The following is an 18,017-nucleotide window of genomic DNA, read 5'->3' as shown; positions in this document are numbered from 1 at the left end:
GCTTGCAGAAGGATCAGGCTGCATGAATAAGCCTTCCCTTGCTTTAGAGCTGCAGCTCAGCTGCCTTCTCAGTTTCTGGTCTGCTTTCTGATCTCTTTGAATGAAGCTGAAATGAAAGTTGACTGCCTGAGCAGAACAATGGAGGTAATTTTTTTTGTTCAGGCTATAAAATGTTTAGCATGGCACCAAGGCACTGAGTGAAGCTAGAAGAGGGCTTTTCTAAAACTGAACACATTCAAGGGGAAAAAAAAAAAAAAGAAAGAATAAAGGAAATTTTCAGAAAATCAGCCCCAAATATCCTGTTAAATAGCTACATTGAACCGTTCCTTAAAGGGCTGGGTTGTTACAGCAAAGCTTCTGAGCCATCAGACTAACACTGTAATCCAGCACTCCATAACTGTATCCAGCCCCAATCCTGTTTACACACACAAGTCCCTATACTCATATCCATACGGCACCAGTCAGGGCTTCCCCTCAGCATCAGATGAGAGAAAAGAGTTAAACAGGGGCTGGAACTTGTGCTGCTGCACAAGGCAGGAGGACTCTGCACAGAGTCCTGTCCTAGGTCCCACCACCAGACTCTGAGACACCAGTCTCAGCCTGGGGAACCTTCACCGCCTCACAAAAAACCCAAACACTCTGGCATTTTTTTCTCTTGAGGGTTTCCAGTTTTTCTTCTAGGAAGGGGACATCTTGCACAGCCAGGGTGATGCTCTGCCTGCACCCACAGGACTCTTTCTTTTGCACCGACTGGTTTTCAGTGGTGGTGGTACCTGTTGACTGCAAACTTCTGGAAAAGATCTCTCCCATGCAAACCTCCCTCATCCCCTCTCCTTTGTGGTTTTTCTACTCTCCACTTCCACATCTCGAGTGTGATTCCCTGCCCAGCAAGGGGATTTTTCTGAGATTAGATTAGTGTTTGGGGAAGCGAGGAGTATGCATACGAGCACTAAACCTCAGGGTTTCACTGCTCCCCAGAACTCATGCTTTGGAGGGAGTGCATTTGCAAGCAGCTCCATCCCCACCTCAGCACCACACGCTGCTCCGTGGCCAGTAACGGGTGTCGATGCTAAGCAGGTCCAGCCTGGAATGGGGTAACCCCTCCACCCCTTAAGGAAGAGGAGTTGCAGGGAGGTGTGAGCCCTGCACAGAGGCAAACCTCTTTTCCTCAGGCAGCAAAAACTTAGAGGAGTTGCAGCAGCCTCCAGCAGGCAGCACCAGGGCCGCCGGTTCCAGCTGCAGCAACAGACATGCAGCAGGTCCTTCCCCAAGCCTCCCTTAGGGTCTACCCAGAAACCTGGTGGACAACTGGTTTGGACACCCAGTCAGAATTTTTGGCCATCCGAGAGCCTCGCTGAGCAGCCAGGAAAGGTGGGGGCACACACACACCTACAGCTCGACCCTGCCGTGAACTTGATGCCGTGGGGAAGCAGCGAGCTCCCAGCTGAAGGCTTGGGTCTGTAGCTGCCTGGACAGAAGCACATGTGCAGGGATCATTTGGCCCCGGGGCTACATCATACGTGCCATGTCCTCTGCTGCTGGAATCCACACACTGTGGATAGCAGAGAAAACTCAGCTGCCTCTCTGCCCAGCTCCTTGTGCCCCTGCCTGGCCAAGGGGGCACGGATTGGGAGCAGAGGGGTTGGTGGGTGCTTCCTACCCTGTGTTCTGCCCCCCTGGGATCTGGTGTGCAAAGAAAGAAGTCCTCTTTTGCTTTTGCGTGCTTCTCCTTCCCTGTCAAGCCCAGACCCTGCTTGTTGTTGTTGTAGGTATTTATGGGCCTGTTTATCTGATCTCTGGGGAGCCTATTCTTATCTCGGAAGCAGCAAGCGAAGGGTTACACTGGACAGCTCAGTAGACAGTATGGAGCCAAATAAAATACCAATCTGACAAAAAAAGGGGGAAAAAAAGAGAAGGAAAAAAAAAAAAGAAGAAAAGAAAAAAAGAAGAAAAAAAAAAGAAAAAAAAAAAAAAGAAAAAAAAAAAAAAAAGAGGAAAAAAAAAAAAAGGAAAAGAAGCACCCAGCCCCTGCCACCCTCACCCAGGAGTCGAAAGGTACCTGAGGCAAACCTGCAAGTCCAGGAGAGCATTCTGTGTTTCTGCACAGCTCCAATTCCCAACTCCCAGGGATCCTGGATCATGGAAGTGATCTGGTCTGCACACATCCAACACTGCCCTTCTGGTCAGGGACTTGGGGAGCATCTCCCAGATAAACATGGCCTAGGATATGGGCTCGTGCTCAAACCATCTGCTGGCTTCAGGTAGGCAGCACAGCCTGGGCAAGAAATTCCTGGGCACACATCAGGGGAGAGTGCATTTTAATGCTGCTGAAAGAGGGAAAGAAAAATATTTTTTTTAAGTTTCAGGTTGGCTGTTACAGCCAGGGCTCACCCAAGGCACAGCATCTCTGTACCCCACATTTTTCAGCCGTGATGCTACTTTTCACTGTTTCTTTGAGGTAAGCACAGAAATGCCCCAGCCCTGTGGTGTGTGCAGAACAGAGGCACAGGCAGCCTCCAGCCCCAGCAGGGACTTGCTCAAGGTCACCCTGAAGGTCATGGCCAGGGCCAGAGCAGCTGCCTTGTGTCACAGGGCCTCTCTGGCCTGGCCCCAGCTGGTGACACAGGGCTGAGGGAGGCATGGGGTAAGGGGACACTCCATGGACACCACTGGCAGAGAGCAGCAGGGAACCTCATCCCTGTTCTGGCCCCTCCAGAACCCAAGGGAACAGCATGGCTGGGTCAGAGTGAGTTGGGCTGGATGGGATGTCCCCTCCTACCGTGCCAAGCAGGGGGACAGGGAAGCCCCAAGCTGGGGGTCCCCTCCAGTCCTTGCCCCCTTCTCCAGTCTGCACCCCACTCTAATTATCTGCTCTTAAGGAAGCTCCTGACAGTTCTGGCCATTTAAGGTAGCTCCAGCCCCTTGCAGTAAGGGTAATTGGGCCATAATTTGTTTTCAGTGTCAAGATGGCGTCAAAGATAAGACAAAAATCTCCAGGTTTGGGGGCCAAAGAGACAGGAGAAATCCTGACCTGGGGCCGACCTCGGAGGAATGGCCACAAGCCCCAGTGAGTAACATGGCAGGTGAAAGATTTACTGCCAGAAGAGCTTTTTGATCCTCTCCCAACACTTGGAGCCTCTCAGGCCAGTTGCTGGTTCCCAAGTCAGACTGTCTCCTGGGTGCACTGCTCAGGTGACAAGATTTTCTGCCCAACAGAAGCCCCCTCAGCTGCAGAGTTCATGACATGCCATAGTTCTTCCTCAAATCTCCATGGTTCTGGAGTCATGTGATTCTGAGCTAAATCTAAAGAGAAAGAGCATTTCCAGCCCATAGCTGTAAAAATGAACTTCAAGTGTGAGAAGACTAAAGCTACAAGGCAGGTAAAGGTTCCTACCTTTTAATTTTTTTCTTTTATTTGCTTTAAAAAATTAAATCCAAGCACTCTGGGGTTTCACCCCATGGCTGGCCCTGCCTTGCTCTGCTAGCACTGAGCTTTGCCCAGAGTGTATTTCTCCCTGCATCTGCCTGTGCTGGGAGAAGACCAAGAGCACTGCACTCTGGGCCAGTCTTCCTAAAACCATCTTTCAAACTCCTCTCACAAGACTCCTGTGATTGGTGTGGGGTTAGCAAAGGTGCTCAGCGAGGCTTCCTTTGGAACACCCTATCCATATCCATGTCCTTTTAGTGCTGGAGCAATCCCATTAACAAATGTCTTCTGCAGCAATGACACCTTACTGACAACTTCTCAATGTTCTTCTGTCATGGCAGCTCAGCACAGCCCTCAGGTGAAGCTGGATGATAGGTGTGACACAGAAGCCCACTTGTGTCCCATACAGCAGCTGGATTTAAGGCCCATTTAAGGATGGAAGCTGTCTGGGATTAGCTGGGGGAGGGCACTTTGCTCAGCTCTGTAGCTCTGTGATGCTGGACAAGCTCTGTCTCTCCCAGTTACTCCAAAGCTAAAGTGCAATAGAAAGCCTTGTGCTGCTGCCACAGCTCCAGGAGGCCAAGGAGCAGATGAACTTGCTGGAAAACAAGCAGGAAGTGCAGGCAGGGAGAAGGCTTTTTGCTTTTGAGAGAGGAGCAAAGCTGGCAGCTCTCTGAGAGGCTTGAGTTGAGGGACTGCAAAAAACGTGCTTGAAGCCTTGCTGATTGCCTGCGATGGATCCCCAAGGCAGGAAAAGTCCTTGCTTGCAAAGCTTCCTTTTTCCTGCTTGTTCTTTCACATGAGGAATTCAGGTCTTGACCACCCTGAAAGGCTTTACAGTAACCAGAGAAGTAGGGGAATTTATTGCATCACTAGTGGCTGAAAACAGGAATTGAGAAGAAAAGGGATTTTAAAATTTTTTTTTCCTTAAACTTCAGTTACCTTGACTAAATTCTCATGGTCTGTAATGGACCTGCAGGAGCACCTGGGGGGGATGCAGGGGCCAGAACAGGCTGTTTTTTTGTCTTGTCTGGGAACTCCTTCCCAAACTGACAAGTTGCATCAAGTTATGGGTCTGAGCAAGTGTACAAAGCTTGCATCAACCCCAAAATTTCCTCCTCTGCTTACCCTCACTGTTTTGCTCCCATGATTTTGGTTCTGTGTCTGAAGGTCATCAACACTCTCAAATTCAAGCTTGAGCTTCTGTGTTCAACAACTCACCCTACAAAACATCCAGGAATCAAGTCAGCTGCTTAGAACTAAACCCATGCAATTCCACACCCAATGTCCTTTTATGCTCCCATTTCTAGGAACCTGGCATAAAGAAGTGGGAAGGCCCTTGTGAAGACACCTTTGTCAAACTGCTTTGGAAGTGTGTAAAGGACATGGAGTAGGATGAGCAGCAGAGAGGAGTGGGAAAAACAGGGTCAGGAAAAGAACAGAAGGGAGGAGGACAAGGAGTAGCCTGGTGAGGGACAGCAGGAGATCTCCTCTCCCAACAAGAGATCAGGCACTACCTGCCAGCCTCCTGCCAGCTCAAGGGGTGCAGGAGCTGGTGAAAACCCAGACACCAAACTGAGCTACAAACAAGCTGGCTCCAGGACCACTGGATACAACCCACCACCTCCCCTTTTTTTTAGAAACAGATTTGTCCACACAGGTGGCAAGCTCAGGAAGAGTCACAGGCAATGCTCACACACTTCTTGGACCCAGAGCTTCTCCTTTGCAACCCGAGTTAGTGAGTTTGTTAGTGTGGTGCCCATCACTGTGCTCTCCCTTGGCAGTCCTGTCGTGGTTGGTGAAGCAGCAGAGCCATCCCAGTTACCTGACAGCTCCCTCTTTCCCTGCCTCCATGTCTCTGCTCTTCTCCACACACCTGGGTGCTGTCTGCTCAGGATGCCTCAGATGTCACAGAGTACTTCCTACAGCATTCAAAGGGATTTTGAAGAAAGTTCCTGAAACAAGTAAAAGTGCAATTGGGGCTCTTAGGTACTTAGGGAAGAAGCCAACACTGCCTGCAAGTATAAGAGATGTAAAATCAGCTCCCTGGCAAAGGGAGATTGAGGGCTGGCAGAGAGCTGTGAAGTCATCCCTTATTGGGTACAGGGGAAACAAATAAAAGAAGGGAAAAAAGAAGATCCAGCACCCTAAGGCTCTGCCCTGAACACTCACCCTACTCAGCCACATCTCTAAAATGTAGAACCATTAAATTTACATTTGCATTTTCCCCAGTCCTCTGTGCTGCCCTTTCTCCTCAGGAGCAGAGAACTGAAGCCTGGTTTCCATCAGTACTGTGAGGAGGATGTAGGATGGCTCACACAGAGAGTTGGACATGTTCAATTTCAATGTCCAACAAGGAAAAAAACCAAAAACTCCCAAACAAACTATTTTTATGATCCCCACAACCCACCGCAGCATAATTCCGTGTCTGATATTTGACAAGTACAGCCAGATCCTACCGATGAGGCATCTTTGGGCCAGAAAATTGCTCTGGTCCGTCCATCAGCTGCCCTGGGCTCAGAGGTGGAGCTGAGGAGCACCCCACCCCCAGGTTTCTGAGCTAACACTGCCCTCGCTCGGCAGCAGAGAGCGGGGAAAGGGACGTGAAGTGTCAGGCTCACCAGGTCAGTAAATTGGTCCCTTAGCTTCTCAGTGTGAGTATGTTAAAAAGACTGAGTTGTTTCCTGCTTGGTTTTGAGCATGAAATCTTCTGCCGGTTTCCTGGCAGGGTGCAAACATCAGATTAAGCAGCATTATTCATGAGCCTATAAACCCAGCACATTAACTATCAGTTTATTTGCATCCTGGGTTTCCACCATGCCCTCCCATGCTAAAGAAGACCCCTTCACAAGAGGATGCTGCCTTTGCAGGTGTCCTCTGGCTCCTCTGACTCCTCCTAAGCAGGACACCTTCTCACTGTGCTGGCAGAAGAATCCACATTCACCAGTTTGGGGATGCAAATGACACTGCCTTCCCCTTTCTACTGACATATCCTGGCCTTGTCCTCACCTGAAGACTTCTCAGCTTACCTGCTCATCATAGAGGGGTAAAAAAAAAAAAATCCTTACCACAGAAAAGCCCAACACTCCCCAAAGCACAAGGTCACATGGATCTCCAACCACCTACATCTTTCCAGTGAGTCATCTTTTTGCTGCATTCAAAAGATTCCATGATTTGCACTCATGCAACACAACTTTGTCACAAAATATCCCATCATCTGAGTTTTCTATTTCAGGCTTGACATATGCTGGTCAGCAGAGCCATTCTCCCCTACATCTCTGCAGTGTCTGTGACCCTGGGAAGTGACAGAAAATAAAGAAGCCCAGCACAAAACATCCATGCAAAGCAAAACTCCATTGGCTCTGAAGCCAAAAGTGCCAAGGGCAGAAAGAGATACAGAAGCAAATGTAGGCCTTGTTGCTAGCTAGATCATTTATTAAAGTGAAATTCAGCATTTTATCTTTGTCAGACAGTACAGAGTTAAAGTTTCATACACAGTGGGAAGCAGGACATTTCCTAAACCTCAGAGAAATGAGTTCTACAGTTTTTGCTATAAGTTACTAGGCTGCTTTAACAATACACATCTATATTACACAGTTAAAAATACAAGGAGTCCAAAACATTTGGCATAATATTAGCACAATACATGGAGGGCAGAAACAGAAGAGGGAACAGCTTTTCTCTCCTAGTAAGCCTGCTAAGACTTCAAGCCATCCTGCAAGTTACCTGCTCTTCACCTCCCCTGCACCCTATCTGCAAGCCAAGAGCTGTGGTTAGGACAGGAGTAAACCCAGCCCTGGGACAGCTCAGCTGAAGAAGAGGCTCCTGGTGCCTGTGGATGTACCCGATGGCCTGCAGAGTTGCTTGCAAGGGAAGTTCAGGTTTAAGGCAGAAGCCCCCCTCCCATTTCTTAAACCATTTGATTCATTCCAAACAGATGTGTTCCCAGGCAAGTCAAAAACATAAGACCAGGGATAGCTGTGAAAAAAGTGCAAGGAGCATCTTACATCCTAACGGTTCATTTGCACTTTGAAAGTGGAAAATGAAAACTCCCTAACTTGATAAGCTAGAGATGGCTAAAGGGCATCAGTGACAAGAGGAGTGAGGCATCAATAACATTCCTTCACCTTTGGGACTCTTCAGTCAATAGTTTGGGCAATACAAGGACTCCTTCTGTACAGGAGGCTACCTTGTTTTACCCACTCTTTTAAATGGTAGAGGCAAAGTGACTCTAGTGCTCTGGGGAAGTATAAAGATCTGCAAATTTACATAAACAGTCTCCCAGCAGACTGTTTCTCTCCCCTCTGACTGCAGTTACTGCTGAAGATCTCCCATGGGTATTTACATTTGGCTCAACCAAAAGACGTAAAGTGCACTGCTCCCCCCTCACCCCCTCTCCTGAAACACCCATGACAAGAGCTGATGCAGAACAAATCTTCCTCCATGTTGCTAACAGTGGAAGTGGGTTTTGTTCAGTCTCTCTGTGGGCCATGTCCTGTTTTATCTTTGTGCCATCACGACCCACTTGAAAACTTGCACTTCCTGTGGATTATTTTGGCTCTTGGTTTCAAAACCTCTCTGAAGCCAGCTTGCACTTAAGACTGACTGTAACTGCCAGACTTGATATGTTTTGGTCAAGTCTTGTGTCCCAGGCTACCTAGTGGTTCACAACCACATTTCTAATTAAAACTAGGACACTGGAGTGCTGGGGACAAGTGGTACAAACTTCCTCCCCCCCCTGCTCTTCTCAAGCTGAGCATCTCAAGTGCCTGGAAAAAGAAACATGAGCTTTTAATGCAACTGCTTACTTCAGGTTGATATACAATATTTTTGAGATGTAGAAATTAAAAAAAACATGCATTCTAACACAGCCTCCTTGGATATATTTGCACTTTTCAGCCATCAGATTGCCAACAACTCAAGTCTTCACATGCTTCTAACTCTCTTTAGTTGAGCTCAAGCCAGTAACTATCAGCAATGATTTCTTCTCCTTCCCTTAAAGGTCGCAGAGAGTCAGCATGCAGAATAAAATGAACCCTATAAGAGATGTTTCCACATTATTTGGATTTCATGCTAATGGCTTTGCACCTCTTTAGATGTCTAATGAAGTTAATGCAACTCTTCAATGAGAGCTGAGTGAGGCTATGAACTTGAACTGGGCTATACAATGGCTGGAGGGCTTCAAAGATGATTCCTCTGCTCCAGGGTGAATGTCACCTATGCAGGCTTGTAAGAAATAAGCTTCCACTATTCTAACTGGAAGATGACACCTTGTCATCCACCATGCCCCCAAGGCTTGTGCTCCATGGTTCAAAGCTAGACAGAATTTAAGGCCCATCTGTGAAAAGCAAAACGTAAAAGGGAAAAAAAAAAAATCTTATCATACCAGCCAAAGTGATTTGGGTCTTTCACCTTTCCAACAAGTTCCATCTAAAAGTGCTGAGAAAACGTCCCACCTCATGGCTTCACAAGTGTGAGGTTCAAACACGTTCCATTTGTAGCTTAAAACAAAAATGTTGGAAAGTCTTTTTTTTAATTGGCATGCAGCATAAGGAATCAAGTACACAGAATGGTATTTTACAGAAGGACAATTGCATTGTTGCGTTTTCTGGTTATTAGACACTAAATGATTTTCAAGAATCACAGGCACCCTGAACATGGATATTGCTACTGAATTGACGTGTGATTTCAGTTTATAGCATGGGAGCCATCAAGTGGCTAACCCTTCCAACAAGACATCAGCTTTCTGTTGCTCCAGTTAAATTGAGAACAAGGTAATAAGGCATTTGCAAGGGTTTATAAGGCCATGAGGTCTGACAGCCAAAGATTTCTCTGTTTCTTTGGTGTCTTGCCACCAAGCTTGCCACCTTATAAACAACTGCTAATGGCTGGTAAACATTTCTTCATTATCACACTTTGTTAAGGATTTCTTCAAAAAAGTATAATTGCTTTAGGAGTGAAACAAACAAGGATCACATTTCACATCAGTTGACTATTTTCAGGAAAAAAAAAAAAAAAAAAAAATTCCTGGATACCACCTCTGCACAAAAAGCATTCCAGTGAATACACCTGAACAGATGGAACCTGCCACCATATTTCCTTGAAAACAATCATTTTTGCTGCTGGCTGCTACAACACCCCAACAGATTTATTTACTCTTAGAAATAAAGCAAAACAAAATACAACAACAAAAAAGTAAATTGCAAATAAACTACATTTTTACAGTTTTGGTCTAGAAGTTACAACGAGGCATAACCCTCTCAACTCAGAAATGCATTTTCCCTTGGTAATACCCTCTGATTACATAAGCACTTTGAAGATTAACATGCAGTCAGAGAACACACCCTTTTAGCTATCTGTCCCGAATAAGAGAAGACAGATCATGTTGATGGATGTGGGAATTACTCCCTCCTTTCAATAAGGAAAGGACCACTGTCACTAGGAAATTTTAAAACATTCATGAAATACCAATGCAAGACATTCTCTCCTCATTCCTTGAACCTCTCCTGGCTGATGTTCTTAAAATCCACACTGAGTCGAACAAGGAAACGCTGAAATAATCACACTCCCCAAAACATTACAGATGGGATGTGCACCACAACAGCATTCTGCCTATGACACAGGAGACAGACACGTTGAAGTCTGTTGAAGATGTTTTTGGAGTATTAGCAAACACTTCAGAGCTGATGTGAACAACCTGCTTTATATTGTGACTTGATTTTTAAAGAGACCCTTGGAGAGCTTCAGCAAGAGCTTCACTGCATGGACCCCTCATGCCTTATGAAACATGCAGGATTAAGCTGGGATTGTGAGCTGTGTGTTTAGCTCTTAAGAAAAACTTCATCCAGTTTTGGAATATTAAACCCTGTCACTGACAAAATGCTAGTTTTCTGCTGTTCAGTTTTGTTGATTAAGGCTTGTTGAGAATATACTGTCTATGTGGAGTCTGGCATCTTGTACCAGAATGGAGACATTGGTTAGGACAGCAAAGAAACAGTGGTGCTTCAAATTATGAGATCCCCTTGAATACAACTTGAGGTCACTGGAGAAGTCAGTCACAACCAACACTTTTCTAAGTGCCTTTTGCCAAAATAACTACAGTGTTATTTGTAAGGATATCTTGGGTTTCAGTAACAAAATCAGAGAGATATCCTCCTACAGTGCCCAGGTACAGAGCACCAGCATGCCACCCTCCCCTCACACAGCTCTTGTGAAAGCAGAGATGATGCTCACACAAGGCAAGGGCTTTGATACTTTTAGCCCATTGCAAAGACAGATGAAACACATCATGCTCCACTCAGTTCACTACCCTGGTTCTGATGCTACACCCACTAGCAGAAGCCTGCTTTACACTAAACAGAGACTGCAGAGCCCATTAATCCACACAGCAGTTTTGTGACACCTGCTAAAGACTAGCTTCAGTATAAAACACACATCATTTATGATTGAAATCTGATCTTGCACAGACATGAAGATGTCTTAAGCCACTGTTTCCCCTACCACCATTCTGAGACTTAAGTGAGCGTTTCTACCAACATGACCAAACCCAGCAAATAAGCTGCATTTGCCTTAATACCACGTTCTGAGGAAATGCAGAAGTTTTTAAATGCTTACAGACAATTAATTAGTGAGTTCTTAATTAAAAGAAATTAGAAAAAGAGATTGCAATGAGTTGTTTGGCATCCATGTCAGAAGAGGACGGGAGGAAAAGTGATTTAAAAAAAAAAAAAAAAAAAAAAAGGAATAAATTTCAGACTAGTCAAGTAGCATTCACTGGAGTAGATTTGGTGAGCTGCAGCATTTGTAGAAGTCTGGGACGTGAAGCACTGACTCAAGGCAAGGCAGAGCACATGTGGGTGGGGAGCAAGCTTCAGACAAACTTCTGACCCACGCACCTCAATACTGAATTTTATCTCTGCTGCTATTCCAGTCCTGTACCAAGACAAACTGCATGGTGGTTCTGATGCAGTCTGAACTCATTGAAAAAATCCCATCTGTGATCTGAATTGCACTGAGATGCAGATTTCCAGAAACGGTTTAAAACATTAGGTTGATAAACTTCACAGTCCTACAGGTTTACTTGGTTTCCTCATTATCCTCATTTCTTTATTCCAATGTGACTTTGAAATGAGGGGAAGAAGTCTTCAGAAACATACTGGGCACATGTTTTCAAATACTCCTGATAAGAATGTCTGAATTTTTTTCTGTCATCCAGACTTACTGCATTTTAAAAAAAATTTACAATATACTCCAACTGTTTTTATATACCAAATATGCACAATACCATCTGTTCCTTCAAGGTCTCTCTTATTCCAAGTCTTTATGATCTTCATTCTAGTTGCTTGCTACCTTCTGACTTCTGGTCCAGCCTGCTCTTGTTGTTCTTCACCATGTAGATGAAATATGCAAGTGTCTCTTTCTCATTCACAGGAATATTCCTGAAGTGACGACTGACAGTCTGGAAAGACAACAAGTAAAGAGACAGAAATTCTGAAATTTAAAAGTAGAAATAATCAGAGCAGAGTTTCTCTTCACTTTCCAAAAATGATTTCATGGCCACTGAGCACAATAAACTTATAGTCAATCATGCACCAATTCAAACTGTCAGTCCTCATTTACTTCTCTTTCTGCAGCTGGAACATTCATATGAACATAGCACAGTCTTGCTGTGTCCACAGGATTTGGAGCCAACCTACATGTGGAATTTGGAAGCCAGAATGTCCTCCTGCCAAAGCAGCATAGCTTGTCCTAAGTGGCATTTCACACTGAGGTTATTTAGAGAACAAGTTTTCCCTGCATCTCAGTATTTTAAAGTAGAGTGTCAGAAATACTGAAACACTTTGCTGTGTGACTCAAATGGAGCAAGATTTTAGAGTCCAAATGAAAATAAACTGGGTAAGCTTCCACTGGAAGGAACACCAAGGGATTTGGTGTTAGGATTTGGCTAGGGTTACCCCTTTCTAACACCAGCACAGGCCCTGAAACATTTGCTGCCTTTTCCTCAGAAAATGAACATACAAAATATGTTAGAGCTGGATGAGATCCACTTGTCATACGGAAGGAGCTCTTTTTTGGGACCAAACACATCCCTACAATTGGATGTTGATGTCGAAGCAGAAAGTTACTTCAAGAAGATTTATGGAAGTTTGAGTTTTCCTTACGGTGGGGTAGCAGCAGGAGTCTGAGAGCCTCGGGCAGCAGTGATTCAAGATGGGAGCTGGATGTGGATCCAGCGTAGGGTCAAAGCTGCTCAGACTTCACAGGAAATCTGGGAAGTGTGTGATAACTTTAAGTTAGGCTCCCTTTACTTTCTGCTTGCAGAGCAAGTTCTATTTTGTGTGGTTTTGTTTTGCTTGGTTTTTTTCCTTCTGGGCACATCCACTGTATATTGCCTAAACAAGTAGTCCATCATGGCAGGAGGCAGCTGAGAGACTACGAACTGGTTAGTTGGAACACAGCAAAACACAACTAATGAGGACACAGAGCCACTCTGCTTCATTCACCTTACTCCTACACACACTGCACTACACGTTCTCTATACCCTGTACATTCATTTCCTAGTTGACTTTGAATGAGAGCAAAGCAGTCTTGCTGTCTTTTTTACTCTGCCAGTTGTTGTTCTCTAAAGCAAAAGCAAAACTGACAGTTTTGGGCAAACAGCTGTGAAACCCTCAGCTTTCAAAACAACCTTGTTACCATTCAGTGACTGCTTTTTTTTTAAGTTTAGAGAATACTTTTCCCATAGAATGCCTTCAGATCAAGTCAGGGAAGAGAGCAGAGCAGATGCACATCAAGTCCAAATAACAAAGCCATGCGGAGAGTTCTTTCTTAACAATTATCCCATATGGTGAAAAAGCAGCAGTAGAGGCACTTAAGGAAAGAGCCTTTTACTGACTTAGGAATCATAAGACATTAGGACAAATAATAAGACATTATAAGACATGATTCCAACCAGTTCAAGTGCCTGTGAAGAAATAAAAGCTAACAGGCACACTTAAGGTAACAAGTAGTGTGTGAGCCTGAGTTCTAGTTCAAGAGCCATCTCCAGTTAACTCCTAAGACACTGGAAACCAGGTTCTGCTTCTGCTCCCTAAAGGTGACAGATTGGGACTGCAACCAAGGAGGGAAAGGAAGCAGAGAAAAGCAAGTTACTAGAAACATGCTTCCATGTCTTCCATGACTGTTTCAGGTAAAAGAAAGCACACAGCCTTCTGTTAGCATCATCCCCTGAAACCTTTCACACAGTCTATATTAACCAGAGTCACTACAGGAATTACTGTGCAAGAAATGCACACTTCAGCAAAGGAGATAAAAAGCTTTTTTAACAACAGAGATGATACTGCTTCTGGCATCACTTACTTCAGCTAGCTGAGCCTTGTTGAGTCCAGGCCTAGTCTGCAACTTGTAATGTCTCTTGTAACGCCGCAGAGTGTTCACCTGGAGCTGGAACAAATCAACCTGGAAGTGGTGCAGAGAAGAGGGGATGAGTGCTACCTGTTGCTTCAATCAGGAAGAAATTTAAAGTTAACTAAAAATAACTGTTTCTTCCTCAACAGGAATTCTTCTTGCCTGCATTCAGAACCACGTTAGCTTGCTTTACTGACAAATCCAAATCTATTTTGTATTTGTTAATGTTAAAGGATCAAGCTAGCCTCAGAGAAATACAAGATTTTATTCTGGTTCACATGCTGTCAACAGAATTGCTGGGCAATTTCTGCTCTCAATTATACCTCTGCAACCTCCAAGCACAGGGGAACCTTTTTTTCCCACGTGGTTAAAAAGCTCACACATGAAATACCAATTTAGTAGGCACTGAACAAATGGCTTGTGACATAAAACAAGAGTACAGGGAAGAAACAAAATTCAAATTCTTCAATGGGAAGTGCACTGTTTAAAAGCAAGAGTGGTGGTGAGGGAGGTTACAGGAAGGAACATGAAGATCATGTGGAGAATGCCGTGTTTCAAAGACAAAAGAAATTTCTGCTGAAAGCCAAGAAGATAATTGCTTTAGAACTGACAGGTTGCAGAGATCACTATTCAGTTCAGTGATTTGCATCCCTCAGTTTTTAACAACCAAATATCCTGCATGCTCTCCAGCACCAACATTGTTAAAGGCCAGCTGGGTCTTCACCAGGCATCCTGGGAAACTAAGTAAAACCAGTATGGAAAAGTTTTAATGGAGAGCCTCGTGGAACAGAAACACAAATAGCTACAACAAAAAGTCATGTATCCTCAAAAAAAAAAAAAAAAAAACAAAACCCAAAAAACCAAAACACAAACAACCCAAAAAACAACAAACAAACCAAAACAAAGCCCAAACTGAAAAGCTGCTTTTTCAGCACCTCCATACAGGAAGTGTGGGGACACAACTTTGCAGTTAAGACAGCTTGGCTCTTGGTGGCTTTTTTCTTTTTTTTCTTTTTTTTTTTTTCCAGAAATAAAGTGCTTTGTGCCAATACAGGTGGCACTTCCAGCAGAGGGCTCTGCTGATGTGGCCAGAGCTCCACTCCTTCCACTCCTCCACCAACTTCACCTCTGCACAACTTTCTGCAGTGTCAACAGTACCAGAAACATTATCAAAAGAAACACAAAACACAGTGGCATAGAAAAGAGATTATTCTAGAGTTCTGTAACACAGGGGGGAAAAAAAAAGAAAAGAGGAAGGAAGGGAAGGGGAGTTGGTAAAGCATCTTACAGCCACTTAGCACCCACTAACCTCTGGGACATCTGTTTCATGCTCAGGAGAGTCACCTCCATCATCACTTGTCTTCCTCTTTCTTTTATTTCGAACACTTTGAATGAAGTTCTTGTGAAAATCACAAATATACAGATGTCTCACCTAAGAATCAGAGGGGGTAGAAAAGCAATCAGAACAGGTACTGCAAGAAACATTCAACAGTAGCCACTTAGACACGAGGCTGAGGGACTGCAACTCTCATGACATTGTGGAATTCCTAATTTTAAATTCCATGACTGATATTGTACACTTGAGCTAGAGACAATTTACATTACAAAGACCAAAGGCAAGGAAAATGAACCACTCAAGAGCTGCAGCTGAACCTCTGCATACAATGTATTTCTTTTTTACGGGTGCAACCACATGTCAGAAAAAAACCCCAGATAATTGTCTGGAGAAAGTCTTCAGGACTTATTACCAGACAGCTACCAAGAAAAATGTTATTCTGTTCCACCCTTGTGAACTTTCTAGTTTGAATAGCACGTAAGATCACTAATGCAGGTGTTTAAATATCTACACCAAATAAAAGTTGGTTAATTACCCCAATTAAAACAAGCAAAATAAAAGCAAGTATGTCTTTTTCTATAGCTTATCCTGCCACAGAACCTTCTTTTTAACATGTATTATCACACTATAACTAGCATGCAAGCAAAAAAAGATCACAAATGAAAAAATTTGGTACCTGTAAGGCAAAAATATCTTCAGACAACACAGGCACATGACATTTGAATTCACCTTACGTATCTCACTTCATCCTTTTCCTTCATTTTGAATTCACTGGTCTGATCTTGCCTTTTTATTTCTAAAGCCTTTCACCTAGCAACAAAGAGTTATTTCTAAAATGAAACAAAAAACTAAACCTCTAGACAAATCTGCTGAGGACTACAGCCAGAAGAAATACCCTGTTTTAAGAATAAGATTGTATTTCAAATTGAGTCACCCTCTTCCCGAGGCATTATGTATTTCAGCTGTGCAAAAGGCACCTAACTAGCTGGGGGCAGTGCCAAAAAGACTTGATTCAGATTAAAAACAAAAAAATGGTTTTAATCTTTAAAGATCAGGTAAGAAAACCATGCAAAGCAGAATTCTGCTAAACAAGTCACCGCTGAGAAATTCCATCTGTAATCTTGACGGGTTGCACTGCTCTGCCTATTTCCCTACTCGGCAAAGGACCCGTTTCTATCTTGAGCTGACAGCTGTCACTTAGTGTCATTAAGGGGTCAGCAGTAAATCGGGCCAGGGAACAATTCCGCAGTGCTGTGTTTCAGAGCACAACACCTTGAGAGTTACACGGAATGGCTGATTTTTAATAATCTGCTTCGCTGGAACGCCGAGTACTTACGGGTTAAAAAAACCCTAACGTCAGCGACACCTTCCTGAAATTATAACCCACAGCATGGATTTCGGCATCAGCGGTTTGAGAAACAAAACTGAAATTAAAATAGCACTCTCGCCTCTGAAGCAAAGCTGTTCCTGCCTCCCGGAACCTTCTCCCCACCGCAGGAGAGATTTTCTGCCGAGCACGGCTCTTAAGAGTTGCTGCGAGAAAAGTGCCGTGAGGAAAAGCCGGATCTTTACCCAGGCACCTTGTCCGCTCGCCCTGCTCTGGTGACACCGAAGCCGGTAAAACGCGGTCCAAAGGAACCGAGCTCACAGCCGCACCCCCCAGCGCACCCCCCTCTCCCCGCAGCTTCCAGGGGTTAAGCGAACCCCCCGGGGCAATGGCCAAAGCTCAACTTGCCGGGCGGAGAAGCAACTTCCCCACGGCCGCAGGGACCGCGGCCTCTCCGGGAGGGACCGCACTGCGGTAGCGGCTGCGGGAGGGCACGGCGCGCCCGGCCGCCCCTTCGGAGGGGGGGTTCGGGGGCGCCGGGCAGGACCGGGGGAGGCCGCCACTCACACTTTTGTCGATGTCCAGCTTCAGCTTCTTCTGCGAGATGCTCTTCTGGATCCTCTTGCTGAAGGACGCGTTGCCGGCGGGGCGAACGCAGCGGTCGCCGTCGTCGATGAGGCAGCAGCTCTGGCCGTAAAAGGGGGCGGCGGGAGGCCCATCCCGGCTGTCCTCCTCGGTGCTGAAACCATTCATCGCCCACCTGCCCGCCCCTCACCCCGCCCGGGGAGCCGAGAACCGGGGAAATTGCCGTCACCGCCGCCGGGTCTCCCCGCACCTTCGGGGGGACCCCGCCACACACGCGGGGGCCCCCCAGTCTCGCAGGGGCCCCCTTAAGGGGGGGGCCCCCCTCAGCGCCGCCGGACGGGACCGAACCCCCGGGAGGGCTGCCCGCCGCCGCCGCCGCCCCGCCTCAGCGCCGGCCGGGCCAGGCCGGGCCGGACCGGACGGGACCGGGTCCCCCAAGTGCCACCGCCCGCGGGGTGCCGGGACCCGCGCGCACCTCACACACACACACACAAAACCGCCTCCCCGGCAGCGGAAGTCCCGCCCCTCCCGCCTTGCAAGCGGAGCGCTGGTTGGACAGCGGTGCCGGAGGGGCAGGGCGCTCCGCAGCAGATCCGCGATCCTATTGGCGGGAGGAGCTGCCACTCTGCCGCCGCCGCCAGCCCCGCTCCGCCTCTGCGCTCGCACGGCAGCCGGAAGGTCGCCGGCGGAGTGGCGCGCGAGCGCAGGGGAGGCGGGGGCCGCGCGCGGTTGCCAGGACACCGCAGAACCGAACCCCCCCCATCCCCCTCCCGGTACCGGCACTGCCGGGGCACGGCCGGTTCGGCCTCCCCCCAGCATCTGTCCGCTCCTCAGCAAACCCCACAGGTCCCTCCGCCCCAGACGGCGCCGGAGGGAAGGAGGTGCCGGGCCCCATCTGTAGGGAGCGTCCCAGTGCCCGCCCGTCCTTCGAGTTC

At 46.4% G+C, this 18,017-nt stretch overlaps 1 protein-coding gene and 1 long non-coding RNA gene across 2 annotated transcripts; both read right to left on the bottom strand.

Moving 5' to 3' along the window:
• Positions 1-2,047: 2,047 nt before the first annotated feature.
• LOC139803206 (uncharacterized) lies at positions 2,048-5,491 on the bottom strand. Its single transcript, XR_011728937.1, has 3 exons — positions 5,304-5,491; positions 4,556-4,649; positions 2,048-2,327 (listed from the first exon to the last, which is right to left on the bottom strand). It is a non-coding gene; the product is annotated as an uncharacterized lncRNA (long non-coding RNA).
• A 1,350-nt stretch (positions 5,492-6,841) lies between these two features.
• On the bottom strand, positions 6,842-17,250 carry SAP30L (SAP30 like). Its single transcript, XM_071759043.1, has 4 exons — positions 17,065-17,250; positions 15,144-15,266; positions 13,787-13,885; positions 6,842-11,885 (listed from the first exon to the last, which is right to left on the bottom strand). The coding sequence occupies exons 1-4, from the start codon at positions 17,248-17,250 to the stop codon at positions 11,757-11,759; spliced, it is 537 nt and encodes a 178-aa protein (XP_071615144.1). The 3' UTR covers positions 6,842-11,756.
• Positions 17,251-18,017: the final 767 nt, after the last annotated feature.

Source organism: Heliangelus exortis, chromosome 15 (assembly GCF_036169615.1).
Source record: "Heliangelus exortis chromosome 15, bHelExo1.hap1, whole genome shotgun sequence".
In the NCBI taxonomy this organism is placed as follows: domain Eukaryota; kingdom Metazoa; phylum Chordata; class Aves; order Apodiformes; family Trochilidae; genus Heliangelus; species Heliangelus exortis.
The sequence above is the reverse complement of the archived record's forward strand: the minus strand, read 5'-3'. Positions and strand labels throughout refer to the sequence as shown.